Source organism: Nilaparvata lugens, chromosome 4, assembly GCF_014356525.2.
Source record: "Nilaparvata lugens isolate BPH chromosome 4, ASM1435652v1, whole genome shotgun sequence".
NCBI classification, from domain to species: domain Eukaryota; kingdom Metazoa; phylum Arthropoda; class Insecta; order Hemiptera; family Delphacidae; genus Nilaparvata; species Nilaparvata lugens.
This window is the reverse complement of record NC_052507.1, coordinates 38,870,336-38,888,510: the sequence shown is the minus strand read 5'-3', so window position 1 is coordinate 38,888,510 and position 18,175 is coordinate 38,870,336. Positions and strand designations below refer to the sequence as shown.

At 35.0% G+C, this 18,175-nt stretch overlaps 2 protein-coding genes across 5 annotated transcripts in view; one reads left to right on the top strand and one right to left on the bottom strand.

Annotated features, from left to right (window-relative positions):
* LOC111048928 (nuclear export mediator factor NEMF homolog) overlaps positions 1 to 18,175 on the top strand; it is an 87,757-nt gene that overhangs the window by 10,303 nt on the left and 59,279 nt on the right. Inside the window, exon 1 of one of the 4 annotated variants that reach the window (XM_039427450.1) lies at positions 14,876 to 14,913. The exons of the other annotated variants lie outside the window; for them this stretch is intronic. Coding sequence (XP_039283384.1) covers positions 14,891 to 14,913 — 23 coding nt within the window. The 5' untranslated portion in view covers positions 14,876 to 14,890. Of the gene's footprint in view, positions 1 to 14,875; positions 14,914 to 18,175 lie in introns of those variants that run through there. 4 annotated transcript variants of the gene reach the window in all.
* Positions 3,564 to 5,129, bottom strand: LOC120351169. Its single transcript, XM_039427455.1, has 2 exons — positions 4,950 to 5,129; positions 3,564 to 4,259 (listed from the first exon to the last, which is right to left on the bottom strand). Exons 1-2 carry the CDS (start codon positions 5,101 to 5,103, stop codon positions 3,694 to 3,696), a joined length of 720 nt encoding a protein of 239 aa, XP_039283389.1. The 5' UTR covers positions 5,104 to 5,129; the 3' UTR covers positions 3,564 to 3,693.

Genomic DNA, 18,175 nt, shown 5'->3' with positions numbered 1-18,175 from the left:
AGGATCCACGTGAACCGCTGGCTTTAACACCAGCACACTTTTTGACTCCAACACTGTTGAAATCGTTTCCCATGTGGGACATGGACAGTGTCCCTGTGAATCGTCTCACCAGGTATGAATTGATCAGTCAACTTATTCAATCGTTCTGGAACCGATGGAGAAGAGAGTACCTGCACAAACTTCAAAGTCATAAAAAATGGTTGAAATCACCCACTTCTATCGGTGTGGGAACGGTTGTGGTAGTTGACCAACCAAACACACCTCCATTGCAGTGGCCACTGGGTGTCATTGAACAAGTGTTTCCGGGAAGTGATGGCGAGGTTTGAGTGACGAGTGTTCGCCTAAAAACTGGTATTTATAAAAGACCAGTAACAAAATTATATCCACTCCCAACTCAATAGTTGTTTGTGATTGTTACATTTTTTCTTTTGTGTTGTTTTTTGGTGTTGGTGTTTTGTTTTTTTGGCATGTCTGGATTTTTCCTTTTCGTGGTTTTTTCAGTTTTGTAACTTGGCTGAAAAATAGTTTTTCAGAAGCGGGGGTATGTTCTGGCCAGAGAATTCGAATTGTAGCGCCAGAATGCCAGACTGTGGTTCTGCGAATAGCAGGCTTGTGTTTGCGCCGGCGCAAACCATCCTGCTTGCTTGGCATTCTGGATGTTTTTTGTAAGTCTGTCTGTCTTGTCTCATCAGCCCGTTGTCTTGCAAGACAAAATTTGTGTTTGTCTGTAATGTAATTTTCGATCGGAAATTTCTTGTATATTGTTTGAGTGCCGTGTGTGTGAATTATGAATATAACAGCGTAAATAGTATTGAATTGAATTAATTTGAATCAGATTTGAATTTATAAAGAATCCAGTTTGAGCTTTGTTCGAAACACAGTGTATGACCTGCAAGTTGAACACAGAATCAACGAGAAGGCAGCTCATAACAATAACCTGTCTATTCCCCGATTTCGTCCCACCCTGAACCTGACCAGAACACCTAATAAAGGCTTCGAAGGGCAAGTAGTCAAGATTGGAATAAAGTTGGTGAGTTTTTGCTCTTTTTTATTGTTCATTAATGCAGAGTTTAACTGTACAAATAACCTGGCTCAAATTGAAGATTGAATTTTGCCCCTTGTTTGTATTTGATTATTTAAATAGTAAATTACAGTCCTCTGGTAGCTCTAGCCTGAGCTTTGTTCAGAACATTAATCATATGGGCATAGAAAAATGTAAATTAAGAGCTAGGATTACTATTTTTTGGCCTGGAATGTCCAATGATATAACTAATATGAGATCTTCTTGTGAAGCATGTGCAGAATTCAATAATTGCAACAGAAAAGAGTCATTTGTAAGTAGAGAAATACCGGATAGTCCTTGGCAAGAAGTAGGAATGGATCTTTTCAAACTACAAGGAAAATATTATGTTTTGTAAGAAATGTTTGAATTATTATGTTGTAGTAGAAAGTAAAAAAAATATATATATATCGTCGCTTAATAAACAACACCGCTTATGTGACATTTCCTTAATTTCACAGGAGAATGAAAAAACATTGTAGTATTCCACAATAACAAATTTTCGATTCTTTTTTGAGTTCGAATGATATTAATAATGATTTTTGTTGATAATAAACTTAATTAAACTAAAAAAAAATTCTAATTGAACTTTTATTGGAGATAGGCAGTGTTGTATGGCTGAATTTCTGCTATAGTGGACTTAGGTGGTGTTGAAATCAGTATCATGAAGCAGTTTCAATAATTTATTATAGTGCTTGAAATATAAAAAACTGAATGATAAAGATAATGTAAAGTATGAATTAAAGATAGGGTAGATGTAAAGTATTAATGTGCATAAATCAAATCTTGAAATATGGATAATTATAGTAGGTGATCGAATGAAATTCAAAAGTTATTAATTTAGAAAAAATAATAAGAACAAAAGAGTCTATCAGTGTTATAAAAAATTTTCTTTACTCTGCCCTTTCTCTTGCTGGGGGAATCTTTATAATGCCTCATATGGAATGTTGTCGTAGTAATTGTGGCAGTCTACAGGAATGTGAGCCTTGAGCTCTTGTAGGTGGTCCCATTTTTTTTTTTATTCTTATTCTTTCATTGTTCAAATGAGGGAATTCAACAATAGCACGGATCTGTTTAGGTCTGATGGGCAAGGGGGCATACTCCTCATCAAAATTAATTTTGTACTCAATAGTACCATCAGGCTTGTGTTTCAAAGCCCTGATATCAGTTACTTTTGGATCTCCTAGTCTCTTTCCAGGGCGAATTGATTCATACACCATAGTCTCCTTGTTTGCATAATTTTTAAAAAATTTGAAGTCCAAGCATTCTGACCTGTAAGGAAAGGGAGTTTTCCTCGCCTCCTTTGCCAATTGAGAGTACTGACTTGGCAGGTATATTTCTCTCACTGTTTTTTTGTTTCTCGTCCCTCTTTTTGGGTTCAAAATGGTATCAATGGTGGAGTGGACACTGTCACACTCCATCATAGTATGCCCCTTGACCAGGAACTTCTGTTCAATTTCGACTCCTTTCTCTCTGGCTAAGTGTAATAAAGCATTGGATATCACACTACTTCTGTTTTGGTAACAACAGCCGTCAGACCAAAGAACTATTGGTTTTAATTCTGTGCTGAGGATCTGTCTCAGGTTGTGAATCACGCAGGAGGCAAAAGAGGATGCGCTCAATTCACTTTGGGTCTCATCCCACCAATAGGTTACTGCATCCTTTGTTGCATTGTTGTACATTGTGAAATTATGTACACACAATTTGGTTTTGTAGTACATTGCAGAGGCATTCACACAAGGCGCCAATTTTACTGCTTGTGTGTCTTGTGTGTGAATACATGAATTTCGTTGGCCTTTCCTCTTCTCTTATCATTTTCTTTTTCTGCTTGAGCTTTATCTTTGTTTTTCAAGTGTTGTCTATAATCCTCTTCTGATATCATACCACTTTTCACTTTAAAACTATTGCAGATATCACATACATCTTTCTTCGGTTGGAATAATGACAGATTCTCTTTATTGAAAATCTTATCAAAAGTAAACCGACTAAAAATAGTTTTCTCTTTGTTTTTACATACTTCAGCATAAGATTCATACAGCTCTGTCATGGAATCAAAGGTTGGTTCTATGTACAGTTTTGTCGTGCTTGACCTACAATAATGGGAGGGCACAGTTGGTAACGATTTCAAATATTGTATTAAAAAATTTATATCTTCAATTTTTTTGGCACCCCTTTTTTTGATGAGCGTGAGTTTTTTGATGAGCTTACAATTTTGTTATCAACCTGGATAGTACCGTTAGCAGTTGAATGTTTTTCTCCTTTGAACCAATAGCAAATGAACCACTTTTTAATCCCAAGTGTATTCAAAAAAGTTTTCTGACACACTTGTACTCGAATTTCATTTATAACCAGGAAATATTTGAGTGTTTCACTCCATCTGGAATTCTCAGATTGGCTTCTTCTACGAGAAACATCAACTTTTTCTATCAAACTAACAACATACACTTTTCTTTGGTCCCACAACATTTTCTTCCAAAAACCATTGAAAATCTTTAGTCTCTCATCTTCGGTGATAGTGTTGCATGCTCTCAACTTTGACTTGATACATGCTACGGATTGGCATCTAGGACCTAAAACCTTAGCTTCCCTTTGAATATCATGTGCTACTTTTCCAGGATTACATCTTCTATACCCTATGTAGGCTTCTCCTTTCTGTCTTTTATCATAGGCAACGTTTTTTTCCAATTCTGTTTGTTATCTTTCTTTCTCAATTTCTTTGGCTGCTCTTTTTCATGATCATCTTCTTCTTTATTATCTTTCACAATGTTATTGTTCTCTTTGTCACAACATTCATTATTTTCGTCTACGTCTTCATCCATATTTAGCTCTTCTGCCGTTTGTCCTGCTAGATCCAATTCAGGCAAGTAATCAGGGTCATCAGCTTGGCTTGATTCCTCAATAGAACATTCTTCATTGATATTTCCCCTATTTCCAAATGGAGATAGTGTTTTATTGTTTTGTGTATTTGTTATGTCCAAAACTGTACGTTCTTCAATATTGCTACATGAGCTTAAATTCACATCACTAAAAATATACGACTTGTAGGAAATTAAATCCGAGCTGACATCGAGTTGACAATTGATATCTTCTTTATTGGTAGTAGTGCTGGTCGATGGTCGATGGTCTTCTTGTGTAGTAGTGCTGTCATGCTGCGAGACATGTTCCAGTTCAGAGCCACTAGGCGCACCACCTGTTCTACCTGCAAAGATCAGACTGATTAAATCAAATGTCCTATCATTTTCTTCTGTAATTATAAACATAAACATAATAATAGATCAATGTATATTTATATGGAATAAACATTTCTTTCTAATGATCAATGCACAGTATTTTTGGAATACCGAATTTGATGGTAATATATCATGTCATATAATTTATCCATAATACTACATAATCACAAGAATGATGAGGAACAAAAAAATAGGCATAGCCCTCACTATTTCGATCCCAATTTGGCTCAAAATTAAATTCCAAACAAGGTAATTTTTCTTCTGTACTTTAAAACTCACATGATTCAGATTCCGAAATAGTCACAAAAAATTAAAACTTGAAATGTTTATACAAGAAATAAATTTCACTCAAATAATTAGTTTTAAACTTTAAAATATTGACAAACTTTTGAGTCGCAATAAAAACACCAACTCGCTCTAATAATTCTATATAAAATTCTAAATAAAAAATGTCATTCAATAAGTTTCCAGCCAATTCTCAATCTGGATTCATACTAATTATTTAGCCCAGTTCACGTTGTTTCACCTCACTGTTATACTTCTTCCTCTTTAAAACTGAAAAAAAATTTCATAATTTGGTTTTGTGTAGGCTACTTATAAGATGAACTCCACATTGAGCTTGTAAAGCTATAAAAAGAACATAAAGAGCAAAAAGTTACCTTGAGAAAGTCTCATTGAAGAATCCTGATAAGTAATATTTTTTACAGCTACTCCAATTAACTCGGATGTGAAGCCCATAGATTGGAGGAGTTCTTCATCACCACTTGAAAGTCCAACATCATCAATTGAAACATCGTCTCCTGAGTCTGACATGATTGCTGAAAAAATGAACAATTCATTGAAACTCATATATATTTAGATGGTCACAATAATAAATTCTAAAGAAAAAATGTCCAGTCACTAGATAGCCTAAACTCAAAATTGTTTGAGATATTTGGAAAATGAAAAAAATTGCACACTCAATACTCTTCAATTCTCATATTTAATTTTTTTTACTACTTTTAGTGACTACTAAATTGGCTAAATCTCATTGGGATATTTGCAGGGAATTCATTAAAATAGATTTGAGGTTAGAAAATTCTATAGATTAAGATATTTGAAAAAATACAGAAAATGTAGTATTTTAGCTTTAGAAGAGTTCAATATGTTTGCATAGGCATAGTGCAGAACGATATTGAGAATCACATTTATTCAGCTTCCAATGCAATTCAGAAGCTTTAAAAGATTGTAAAAATAATTGAATGGAATCAAGCTTTTCCTATCCTAAGCTTTTCCCAAACCTAGTTTTTCCTAACCTAAGCTGTCCCCAATCTAAGCTTTACCTAACCTATAATTTACCTAACTCAAGCTTTTTCCAAGCTAAACTTTCCCTAACCTAAGCTTTTCATAACCTTAGCTTTTCCTAACCTAAGCTTTTCCCAACCTAAGTTTATCCCACCCCAGCCTTCTTTAACCTAAGCTTTTCCTAACCCAAGCTTCCCCTAACCTAAGCTTTTCTCAAACGTAGCTTCCCCTAACCTTAGTTTTTTCTAACCTAAGCTTTTCCCAATCTTAGCTTTTTTTCCTAACCTAACCTTAGATTTTTCCTAATCTAAGCTTTTCCTAACCTAAGCTTCCCCTAACGTAAGCTTCTTCTCTAACGTAGCTTCCCCTAACCCATGTTTTTCCTAAACTAAACATTTCCCAATCTTAGCTTTTTCCTAACCTAAGCTTTTTCTAATCTTAGATTTTTCCTCATTGAAGCTTTTCCAAACCTAAGCTTTTTTCTAAGCTAAGCTTTACCTAACCTAAGCTTTTTCTAATCTAAGTTTTCCCAACCCAAGCTTTCCCAACCCAAGCTTTTCTCAGACCCAGCTTTCCCGAACCTAAGCTTTTCCTAACCCATGCTTTTACTAATCTAAGCTTTACCTAACCTAAGCTTTTCCTAACCTTAGTTTATTCTAGACCCAGTCTCCTCTAACCTAAGCTTTTCCCAACCTAAACTTTTTCTAATCTAAGCTTTTCCTAACTCAAGCTTTCCGCAACCTAAGCTTTTCCCAAACCCAGCTTCCCCTAACCTGAGCTTTATCTAACCCAAGCTTTTCCCAACCTAAGCTTTTCCTTATCTACGATTTCCTAACCCAAGCTTTGCCCAACCTAAGCTTTTCTTAGACCCAGCTTCCCCTAACCTAAGCTTCTCCTAATTTAAGTTTTTCCTAATCCAAACTTCACCTAAACCAAGCTTTCCCCAGACCCAGCTTCCCCTAACCTAAGCTTTTCCTAACCTTAGCTTTTTCCTAACTAATGCTTTTCCTAACCTTAGCTTTTTCCTAATCTAAGCTTCTTCCAACCTAAGCTTTTTCCTAACCTAAGCTTTTCCTAAGTGGATCTCTTTCTAATGCAAGTTTTCCTAACCCAAGCTCTTCCCAACCTTTGCTTTTTCCCAACCTGAGCTTTTCCTAACCTCAGCTTTTCCTAATCTAAGCTTTTCCTAATCTAAGCTTTCCCCAACCTAAGCTTTTTTCTCAATATAAGCTTTTCCTAAACTAAGATTTCCCTAACCTAAGCTTTTCCTGACCCTGGCTTCTCCTAACCTAAGCTTTCCCTAACCTTAGTTTTTTCTAACCTAAGTTCTCCCTAGGTAGCAAAAAATGGAGTTGCAATATTTTCATTTGCCCAAATATCTCGAAAAATTTCGAGTGTAGGCTATCAAGTGACTGGACATTTTTTCTTTAGAATTTATCATTCTACTAAATCCAATAGTTTCTAATACCTATCAATCACCATGAAAACAGGTTCTCCTCTTTTAAACCAAAAATTTGCATATCTCAAAAACATTTTTTGCAATATCTCAAAAACTACTGAGGTTACGAACCTGAAAATAGTTTCATTGGATTCCTCGTCTAATTTTACATAAGATTGCACTAGTTTAAAACATATTGTAGCCATAAGAAAATGATAAAAAATAAGAATTTATATAAAAATTTTGAACTTTCCGCCATGTTTTTTCAGCTAATCCTTGGAAATCGACAACAATGTTATACATGGTTGATCTCGTCTTGACCTCCTCTATCGATCTATGTAGGTCTCAATGCTAGATTCCGCGGCCCTTATACTAAAGTGCAGCCTTGGTGGGGGTATCTCAACTATTTTTGAAGGTATCAACTCAATTTTTTTCTGATAAAAGAAGAAGGAAAAATAGGTGTTGCTTCTATGAATTTTATTTTGAAAGACTAATTAAAACATTGAAAAGTACAGTTTGAATTTCTGAAGTGAGACTCAACAATGAAGAATGAGGTTATGTTAACAATGAAGAATGAACTGTGAATAATGAAGCCAATAGCACAGCTGACTCATATATGGCCGAATTAAAGGTTTCAAAATAAGCAATTGCTCGAATGAATGTTCGCATCAATTCAACTTCTTTGAAAGTGATTGAAGAGTACCGGTAACTGCAGGCAAGCATGGACATTGGAATACAATATAATAATTGATTAATCAATGAATTGAATGGAAATTAGATATTATTCTGGGGAGTTTTCATTAAATTAACATTAGAGTTTTTAAAGCTGACCCTGAAACAGAAGTGAAATTAGTAATTTTTGGTATATGTGACTAACTATTGTATCTCATAATATTGTATTGCACAATTATTGTATCTCAAAGATCTCAACTATTTTTGAAGATATCAATCAATTTTCTTTTAAATTGAAGAGGAAGAAAAAATAGGTTTTGGTAATATAAATTTTAGCCTAAAATACAAATTTAAACATTAAAAAAACAATTATGTTCAGGTCAATTTATGTCAGGTACAAGTCATTTACATTTATAGTAATTAAGATGATTGAATAGAATAATTGAACATTGAGATAGGATTCAAGAGTTGAGATAAAGAGATTTTTCAAAAGTAGAGACTCTTGGAGTATGGGAAGGATTTTAAAGTTAAGAACTATGAGTTGAAGAAGTGGTGAACAATATACAAACCTTTACTTTTGATCATATTTTCTTATGACAATGATAAATTTTAATTGAATGAACTCTAGAATCAAGTTAAATAATTACTAACCAGAACAAGTCCGACCAAATCTTACTGAGCCTGGGCCAAGACCAAATCTCTCCTAAACTAAGCTTTTTCTAATCTGAGATTTTCCTAACCTAAGCTTTTCCCAACCTTAGATTCTCCTAACTTGAGTTTTTCCTAACCTACAGCTTTTCCTAACCTAAGCTTTCACTAACCAAAGCTTTTCCTAACCTAAGCTTTACCTAACCTTAGCTTCTCCTAACCTTAGCTTCCCCTAACCTAAGCTTTCCCTAACGCTAACTTTTTTACCAACCTAAGCTTATCCTAACTCAAGCTTTTCCTAACCTTTGCTTCTCCTAACCTAAGTTTCTCCTAACTCAAAGCTATTCCTCAACTAAGCCTTCACTAACCAAAGCTTTCCCCAACCAAAGATTTTCCTAACCAAAGCTTTCCCAAACCTTAGCTTTACCCAACCTTAGATTCTCCTAACCTCACCTTCTCCTAACCTATACTTTCCTAACCATAGCTTTTCCCAACCTAAGCTTTTTCCCAACCCAAGCTTTTCTCAACCAAAGCTTTTCCTAACCTAAGCTTTTCCAAACCAAAGCTTTTCCCAACCTTAGCTTCTCCTAACCTGAGCTTTTCCTAACATGGGCTTTCCCTAACCTTAGATTTTCCTAACCTCAGCTTTTCCTAACCTATTTTTTCCCCACCTAAGCTTACCCCAACCCAAGCTTTACCTAACTTGTGCTTTTCTCAATCTAAGCATTCCTAATCGAAGCTTTCCCTAACCAAAGCTTTTCCTAACCTAAGCTTTCACAAACCAAAGCTTTCCCCAACCTAAGAATTCTCAAACCTAATCTTTTCCCAACTCATCAGTTTCCTAACCTAAGTTTCTCCTAACCTAAGTTTCTCCCAACTCAAAGCTTTCCCCAACCTAAGCTTTCACTAACCAAAGCTTTTCCCAACTAATGCTTTTCCTAACCTAAAGCTATTCCTAACCTGAGCTTTCACTAACCAAAGCTTCCCCCAACCAAAGCTTTTTCTAACCTAAGCTTTACCTAACCTCAGCCTCTGCTAACCCAAGCTTTCCCCAACTTTAACTTTTCCCAACCAAAGCTTTTCCTAACCTAAGCTTTTCCCAACCTAAGCTTTTCCTAACCTCAGCTTCTCCTAACCTAAGTTTCTACTAACTCAAAGCTTTTCCTCAACTGAGCTTCCACCAACCAAAGCTTTCCCCAACCAAAGCTTTTCCTAACCAAAGCTTCTCCCATCTTTAGCTTTTTCTTAACCCAAACTTTTCTCAACCCAAGCTTTTCCTAACCAAAGCTTTTCCTAACCTTAGCTTCTCCTTACCTGAGCTTTTCCCAACCTTATCTTTTCCTAACATGGGCTCTCCCTAACCTTAGATTTTCCTAACCTTAGATTTTCCTAACCTTAGCTTTTCCTAACCTATTCTGTTCCCAACCTAAGCTTTCCCCAACTTGTGCTTCTCTTAACCTAAGCATTTCCTAATCGAAGCTTTCCCTAACCAAAGCTTTTCCTAACCTAAGCTTTCACAAACCAAAGCTTTCCCTAACCAAAGCTTTTTCTAACCTAATTTTTTTCCCAACCCAACAGTTTCCCAACCTAAGTTCCTCCTAACCTAAGATTTTCTCAACCTAAGCGTTTCTAAGCTAAGACTCCCTAACCAAATCCTTTCTACGTGAAATCTTTCTAACCTAACCTCCCCTAACCAAAGCTCTCCTAACTCAACCTTTTTTAACCTAACCTTTTTCAACCCAAACCTTTGTAACCTGAGTTTTTTATTATCCCCAACCCAACAAATCCTAACTCGAACTAGCAAATAATGCATTCCAGCCCAACCATTGTCTCCCCTCTAACCAAGCATAGTCCAACCTAATATAACAAAGCCTTACAAGATAAAGACTGAGCAACCCTCAGACTTGCTCAGTCTTCATCACTTAAGGTTTGATAGTCACATCAAACTTTGGTGAGTAGGGTTTCATCAATAGCATTAGATACAGGAGAAAATATGTGGTCAGCAGTAATGGTCAGCGCCATATAAAAATATTCTTAACATTTTTCAGGCAAAAACCAGCACAGTTTTGATATTTTCCAGATTTCCTATCAACTTCATCAATAGCATTAAATAAAGGAGAAAATGTGGTCAGCAGTAATGGTTAGCTCTTTGATAGTATTAGAATATTTTTTTCACAAATTTGATATATTTGAATTCTAATTCAAAATGATTGTTTTCCCATAATTGGAATTTTTTTTGAAAAAATTGGATAGTGAAAATTATAACTGGAACCTTTTAAGCGTAAGTTAGCCTGTGGTACTTTTCTGTAAGTTGTATAATTCTGAATGATTGAATTAATCAATGATTGAACTTAATACCTAAATGAATTAAATTATTAATACCTAAATGAGACTTCACAAATTTAGTACTCATTGCGGTTACCAATTTTTTCAAAAAAAAGTATTCCAACTATGGGAAAAAATGTAGATTGAATTAGAATTTAAATATATCAAATTGAAGTTTGTAAAACAATAACAATAAAATGAATATTGAACTCTTGAATCATTAATTGAACAAGTTGAAATCGGAATCTTTCTTATTGAGTAATTTCAAAAACCGATGACAACTCTATTAAGCATGCTTCAAATTTGTGACCTTTAGAGAATAGAGCAGCAACTCTATAACTCTACAACTCTATTGTGCTAGTAAAAAGATGATAGGGTTATAGGTTAGACAAAATTCAATATTTACTATTAATATTAATAATATTAAATTTCATTTATTGAAATTGTTATTCAGTTACCAACACATATTTTTTCTTCTTTTGTTAAAAAAAATTGAGTCCCATATCTTCAGTAATATAGTTGATACAAATAATTATAATTTAGAATCGTCCTTTCTTTAAAATAAGGTTAGTTTTGAAACAGCTATTTCTAATATTAAAATTGAATCAAATGGTATAAAAATATGCTAGCGCGCTTTATTTTTTCTTCCTCTTTCATTTAAAAAAAATTGAGTCGATATCTTTGATAATAACTGAGATAACAGGGGGAGCTCACCGGCTAGAGCTTAGCCAAACGTTATAGAAGACTCCAAATGAGATGATAGATTAAATGAAAACATGGCAAGCAATAATTAATTTGACTTTTCATTTTTCTAAACAATACCTGCTTGATCTGTCGCTCAGGATGGGCCACTTTCCTAGTAAGTGGAAAATTTCAAAAATTGTACCAATCTTAAAATCTGGGAAGAAAAACTTGATTAAAAACTATCGTCAAAGATTTTTGAGAAGATTCTATAATAGAAGTATCTTATGGCATTCCATTCCTATTATATCAGACTGTCAGCATGGATTCCTGCGAGGTAGATCTGTGCAAACCAATCTGCTTCAGTTCACGGAGTACACTTCCAGAGTGATGGATTCAGGTGGAGAGGTTGATGTGGTGTACATAGACTTTGCGAAAGCTTTTCATCGAGTGAATCACAGTGTGCTATTGCATAGACTATTTAACCTTGGCTTCAGTGAAGTGCTGATTTCCTTGTTTCGAAGCTATTTGTTGCATAGGCCGAACATTGTATCTGTGAAGGGAATGGAGTCATCTGCTTTTTTCAGTACTTCTGGAGTACCGCAGGGAAGTAATTTGGTTCCTCTTCTGTTTCTTTTGCTAATTGATGAGCTTTCTCTCCAGTTGTCCTCGGAATGTCTAGTTTTTGCTGATGATATCAAGATTTATCGAGAGGTCCGAGGTCCTGATGATTGCCATCAGTTACAGATTGATGTTGACAGGGCTTCATTGTGGTGTGCGGTGAATCGTCTTGAGATAAATGTGGACAAGTGTAAATGTATGACATATTCTAGGAAACGTAATCCCACAGCCTTCACTTACAGAATTAATAATCATATTCTGGACAGAGTTACCATCTGCAAGGACTTGGGAATTGTTTTTGACAATTCTTTGTCATTCTCATCCCACATAGAGTATGTAACTAACAAGACAAACAAGCTGTTGGGGTTTGTTTTGAGGAACTCGGCTGACTTCAGTAACCCTGATGCTATAATAAGTGTTTATGTCTCTCTTATGAGGAGTGTGCTTGAGTTTGGCTCTATGGTTTGGAGTCCTCATACTGACCAAGATTATCGTGCAATTGAGAAAATTCAAAATAAATTGCTTCGTTTTCTGTATTTTAAGAAGTTTAGAAGAGCTTGTCCTCTTGGTTTTCCTCCTGGAACACTGAGAGATATGTTTTCGATGGATTCCTTGAGTTCGCGCAGGGATAGAGCTTCAGTGATTTTCATTTGGTCGCTGCTTGATGGAGTGGTGCATTCTCATGTGCTGCTGCCAATGCTTAACTTTTATGTGCCCTCCTTAAATGCCAGGAATACTGTCTTGTTTTCTTTGCCTAGAAGCAGGACTGTGCACAATTATTTCTCGCCTCTAACTAGAGTGCAGAGACTGATGAATGGGCTGAGTATGGGCTGAGCTCGCTACCGTTAGCAGACGTTGGTGTGACGACTGCTTAAGGAGATTGATGTTGGAGTCAATTGCTCGTTGGTAATATGCCAATCTTGTTCTTTTTTTTCTTTTTAATTTACACTCAACAACATAGTCGTCGTCGTCGTCATCATGATCATCATTGTCTTTATCATCATAATCATCATCATCATCATTGTCATACCCCTCGTTATCATCTTCAAATTTGTGACCTTTAGAGAATAGAGCAGCAACTCTATAACTCTACAACTCTATTGTGCTAGTAAAAAGATGATAGGGTTATAGGTTAGACAAAATTCAATATTTACTATTAATATTAATAATATTAAATTTCATTTATTGAAATTGTTATTCAGTTACCAACACATATTTTTTCTTCTTTTGTTAAAAAAAATTGAGTCCCATATCTTCAGTAATATAGTTGATACAAATAATTATAATTTAGAATCGTCCTTTCTTTAAAATAAGGTTAGTTTTGAAACAGCTATTTCTAATATTAAAATTGAATCAAATGGTATAAAATATGCTAGCGCGCTTTATTTTTTCTTCCTCTTTCATTTAAAAAAATTGAGTCGATATCTTTGATAATAACTGAGATAACAGGGGGAGCTCACCGGCTAGAGCTTAGCCAAACGTTATAGAAGACTCCAAATGAGATGATAGATTAAATGAAAACATGGCAAGCAATAATTAATTTGACTTTTCATTTTTCTAAACAATACCTGCTTGATCTGTCGCTCAGGATGGGCCACTTTCCTAGTAAGTGGAAAATTTCAAAAATTGTACCAATCTTAAAATCTGGGAAGAAAAACTTGATTAAAAACTATCGTCAAAGATTTTTGAGAAGATTCTATAATAGAAGTATCTTATGGCATTCCATTCCTATTATATCAGACTGTCAGCATGGATTCCTGCGAGGTAGATCTGTGCAAACCAATCTGCTTCAGTTCACGGAGTACACTTCCAGAGTGATGGATTCAGGTGGAGAGGTTGATGTGGTGTACATAGACTTTGCGAAAGCTTTTCATCGAGTGAATCACAGTGTGCTATTGCATAGACTATTTAACCTTGGCTTCAGTGAAGTGCTGATTTCCTTGTTTCGAAGCTATTTGTTGCATAGGCCGAACATTGTATCTGTGAAGGGAATGGAGTCATCTGCTTTTTTCAGTACTTCTGGAGTACCGCAGGGAAGTAATTTGGTTCCTCTTCTGTTTCTTTTGCTAATTGATGAGCTTTCTCTCCAGTTGTCCTCGGAATGTCTAGTTTTTGCTGATGATATCAAGATTTATCGAGAGGTCCGAGGTCCTGATGATTGCCATCAGTTACAGATTGATGTTGACAGGGCTTCATTGTGGTGTGCGGTGAATCGTCTTGAGATAAATGTGGACAAGTGTAAATGTATGACGTATTCTAGGAAACGTAATCCCACAGCCTTCACTTACAGAATTAATAATCATATTCTGGACAGAGTTACCATCTGCAAGGACTTGGGAATTGTTTTTGACAATTCTTTGTCATTCTCATCCCACATAGAGTATGTAACTAACAAGACAAACAAGCTGTTGGGGTTTGTTTTGAGGAACTCGGCTGACTTCAGTAACCCTGATGCTATAATAAGTGTTTATGTCTCTCTTATGAGGAGTGTGCTTGAGTTTGGCTCTATGGTTTGGAGTCCTCATACTGACCAAGATTATCGTGCAATTGAGAAAATTCAAAATAAATTGCTTCGTTTTCTGTATTTTAAGAAGTTTAGAAGAGCTTGTCCTCTTGGTTTTCCTCCTGGAACACTGAGAGATATGTTTTTGATGGATTCCTTGAGTTCGCGCAGGGATAGAGCTTCAGTGATTTTCATTTGGTCGCTGCTTGATGGAGTGGTGCATTCTCATGTGCTGCTGCCAATGCTTAACTTTTATGTGCCCTCCTTAAATGCCAGGAATACTGTCTTGTTTTCTTTGCCTAGAAGCAGGACTGTGCACAATTATTTCTCGCCTCTAACTAGAGTGCAGAGACTGATGAATGGGCTGAGTATGGGCTGAGCTCGCTACCGTTAGCAGACGTTGGTGTGACGACTGCTTAAGGAGATTGATGTTGGAGTCAATTGCTCGTTGGTAATATGCCAATCTTGTTCTTTTTTTTCTTTTTAATTTACACTCAACAACATAGTCGTCGTCGTCGTCATCATGATCATCATTGTCTTTATCATCATAATCATCATCATCATCATTGTCATACCCCTCGTTATCATCTTCAATTGTTGGTTCAAAATATTGACATAATGATCTTGTTCTTTTTTTTTCTCTTATCAATTTATACTTATCATCATCATATTCCTCTTTTTCATCTTCTATTTTAGTTGAAAATAAATATTGTAGTTTCTATCTCTCTTTTATTTAGTGAATTTTCTATATTAGTTTAGACTTATATTATACTATTAACATATTAGAATTGTAATTTCTGTTGTGTCAAGAGGGCTATTATGGGAAGTATTTCTTCCTGGTGCCCTCATATTGTAATGTAAATAAATAAATAAATTAACAAATTAGAAATAATTAAGCATAAACAAAAACTAATAATTCATTTATTTTGAGTTGATTGAATATTGGTTGCTATTCATTCTATTGGCCATGGAGCCAAACTCCTGGTTTGGGAATAATTTTGTGCAATACTTACTTATTTTTTATGATTATTAAAATAAATAAATTATGAATGTAATACATAATTTACAGAGTGGATGATATTCGTGATATAAGATAGATACTGGATTTTATATTATAAGTGATTGGACATTTGGCATTCTTTCAAATTCAATAGAATTTTGAACATAATTTCTCTTTGTATTGATGATTTTTGTGATAATTATAGCTAGGCTAAAACAGGGTTCATTCCATTCAAGCTGATACTTGTATTTTAAATCATTACCCACAGCTACTTTCCCAAGATTTGACACAAAGGTTTTTAGCCTATCCAGTCAATACTTATTAATCGATACAAATGTAAAGACTTTTTCTAAAACGATGACAATTACTGTGATATAATGTGCCATATTTTCACCGGTTTTATGGGGAGGGGGGGTTGAGAATAATGCCCCCCGTAAACCCTTTCCAAATATTTAAAGTCGTGATCAGGGCCAGATCTTCCTGGATAGATCGTGTCAAATAAAAATATGGTACATAAACTGTAGGCAGCGTCACAGTCCAGCAAAGCTTTTGTTGAAAAATTCCTATAACTGGTCGAAGCTCCTTCCAACAAGCCACTTGTGGCCAAGCCACAGTGGGTTTTCTCCCACTTTCCAGGTGGGAGTAACCCCCTGGACCCCCCCCTAATAAATAATAAATAAATAAATTTGTTTTATTGACCAATAAATACATTTGTACAGTACATTTCAGGCCTCGTCAAAAGTTCAAGATTACATGATGTAAGTCACTAGCATAAATACATTTTTCGTCAACATCTTATTCTTAATAAAACTTGAATGAACATTTTCAATAACATCAGTAGGTATAGCAAAATATTTCGAAACATTACATTTACACAGCATATAGATAAATAGCAATTCGTATATATTAAAAGAGAAACACAAAGACTAACACTACAACTAGTACTACTATATAAAGTCATAACATAGTAATCACAATACTATTCTTACAATGTAAGTCACATTTTTATTCTAAGTAGAAAACGTTATATACTATCAATTAAAAACTCTTCAGTAGAGTAGTAAGCCTTTTCTTTTAGCATTTGTGAAATGGCAACTTTAAATTTTTCTTGAGGCAGGTTCTTAACTTCAATTGGTAGTTTATTGTAAAATAACAACTGTAAATAGGGGTAGCTTTTCATGCTCTTACTCAATCTGAGATTTGGTTTCATAATTTTTTCCCTATTTCTAGTATTGTAAGCATGATATTCATTATGTTTGTGAAAGTTGTTAGAATTCTTCTTTACACTTATCAAATTGGAATATATATATAGAGATGGCAGAGTCAGTATACCCAGTTTGATGAAGTGAGGCTTGCAAGTTTCTCTTGGGGAAAGGTTCAAAATAGCTCTAACTGCCCTTTTCTGCCATATGAAAACTTTTTTATGTGTTGGGCAATTGCCCCACATTCTTATCCCATAACTAAGATGAGAATGGAAAAGTCCGTGATAGGTCATCAACAATACTTGCAGATTAACAGAACTATTTAATCTCTTGAGGAGGTATGTTACCCTTGAAAGTTTTTTACAGAGACTATTCACATGTTCCTCCCAACAGAGTTTACCATCCAATATTACACCTAGTAATTTGACAGGCTTAAGATTATTGTGGTTCAGAGTATGCCCTAATGTAAATGTTATTTTCTCTGTTTTCTGCTCATTTAATTCTAGGTCATTAGATAAATACCATGATTTTGCCTGATTCAAGGAAATGTCAAGTTTATCCTGAAGTTTTTCGATTTCAGCATCTGATTGGATTATTGAGGTGTCATCAGCATACAATACAGAAAGACCTGGTATATTGAAACTGAAATCATTTACGAAAACCAGAAAAAGGAAAGGCCCAAGGACCGATCCTTGAGGTACACCTGTATTTATGTTCAATACATCAGAGCATTTACCTGCACACTTTACCATTTGTTTTCTGCCAACCAAATAACCTTTCAATAGCTTTAACTCTCCATCTACTATGCCATAATGCTCCAGTTTTTTGCAGAGAATCACATGTGAAACTCTCTCAAATGCTCTGCTAAGGTCTAATAGGGTTGCCCCTACTGCACATTTATTTTCAAAACATTGATGTACAAAGTCTACAATTTTCTCAACAGCGTCTATTGTAGAGTGACCTGGTCTAAAGCCATATTGATGGGGATATAATAAGCCATTGAAAATGAAATATTCATAGAGTTGCATTAGCAGACAAAATTCTATTATTTTACTGATGATAGGCACAAGAGCAATTGGTCTGTAATTTTCAGGATTTTTTGGATCTCCTTTTTTCAAAACAGGTGTAACACTAGACACTTTCAAACAATCCGGAAAGTAGCCCATGACAATAATAAAATTTATAATATATGTTAGAGGAAGCAAGGTGGAATGATGGAATACCTGATGTTGGAATACCACCCCCCTTACAACTATAGTAATTCCACCCCTGAACGTTATACTTACTTAACACTTTTTATCCTTGACTGAAGATAACAGACAGCCTATGCCAAGAAATCATAAATTAAAAAAGTGGTTTAACAACCCAACTCGGTCAAAGAACAAATCGGTATTTGGATCAATTTGAGAGTGCAGATCTTTTGTGTGTGGCACATATCTTACATTCACTATATTCCATCCGTTGTAATATTTTTAGCAACTGCTAAGAACCTTCTTTGAGTAACAGCCTTT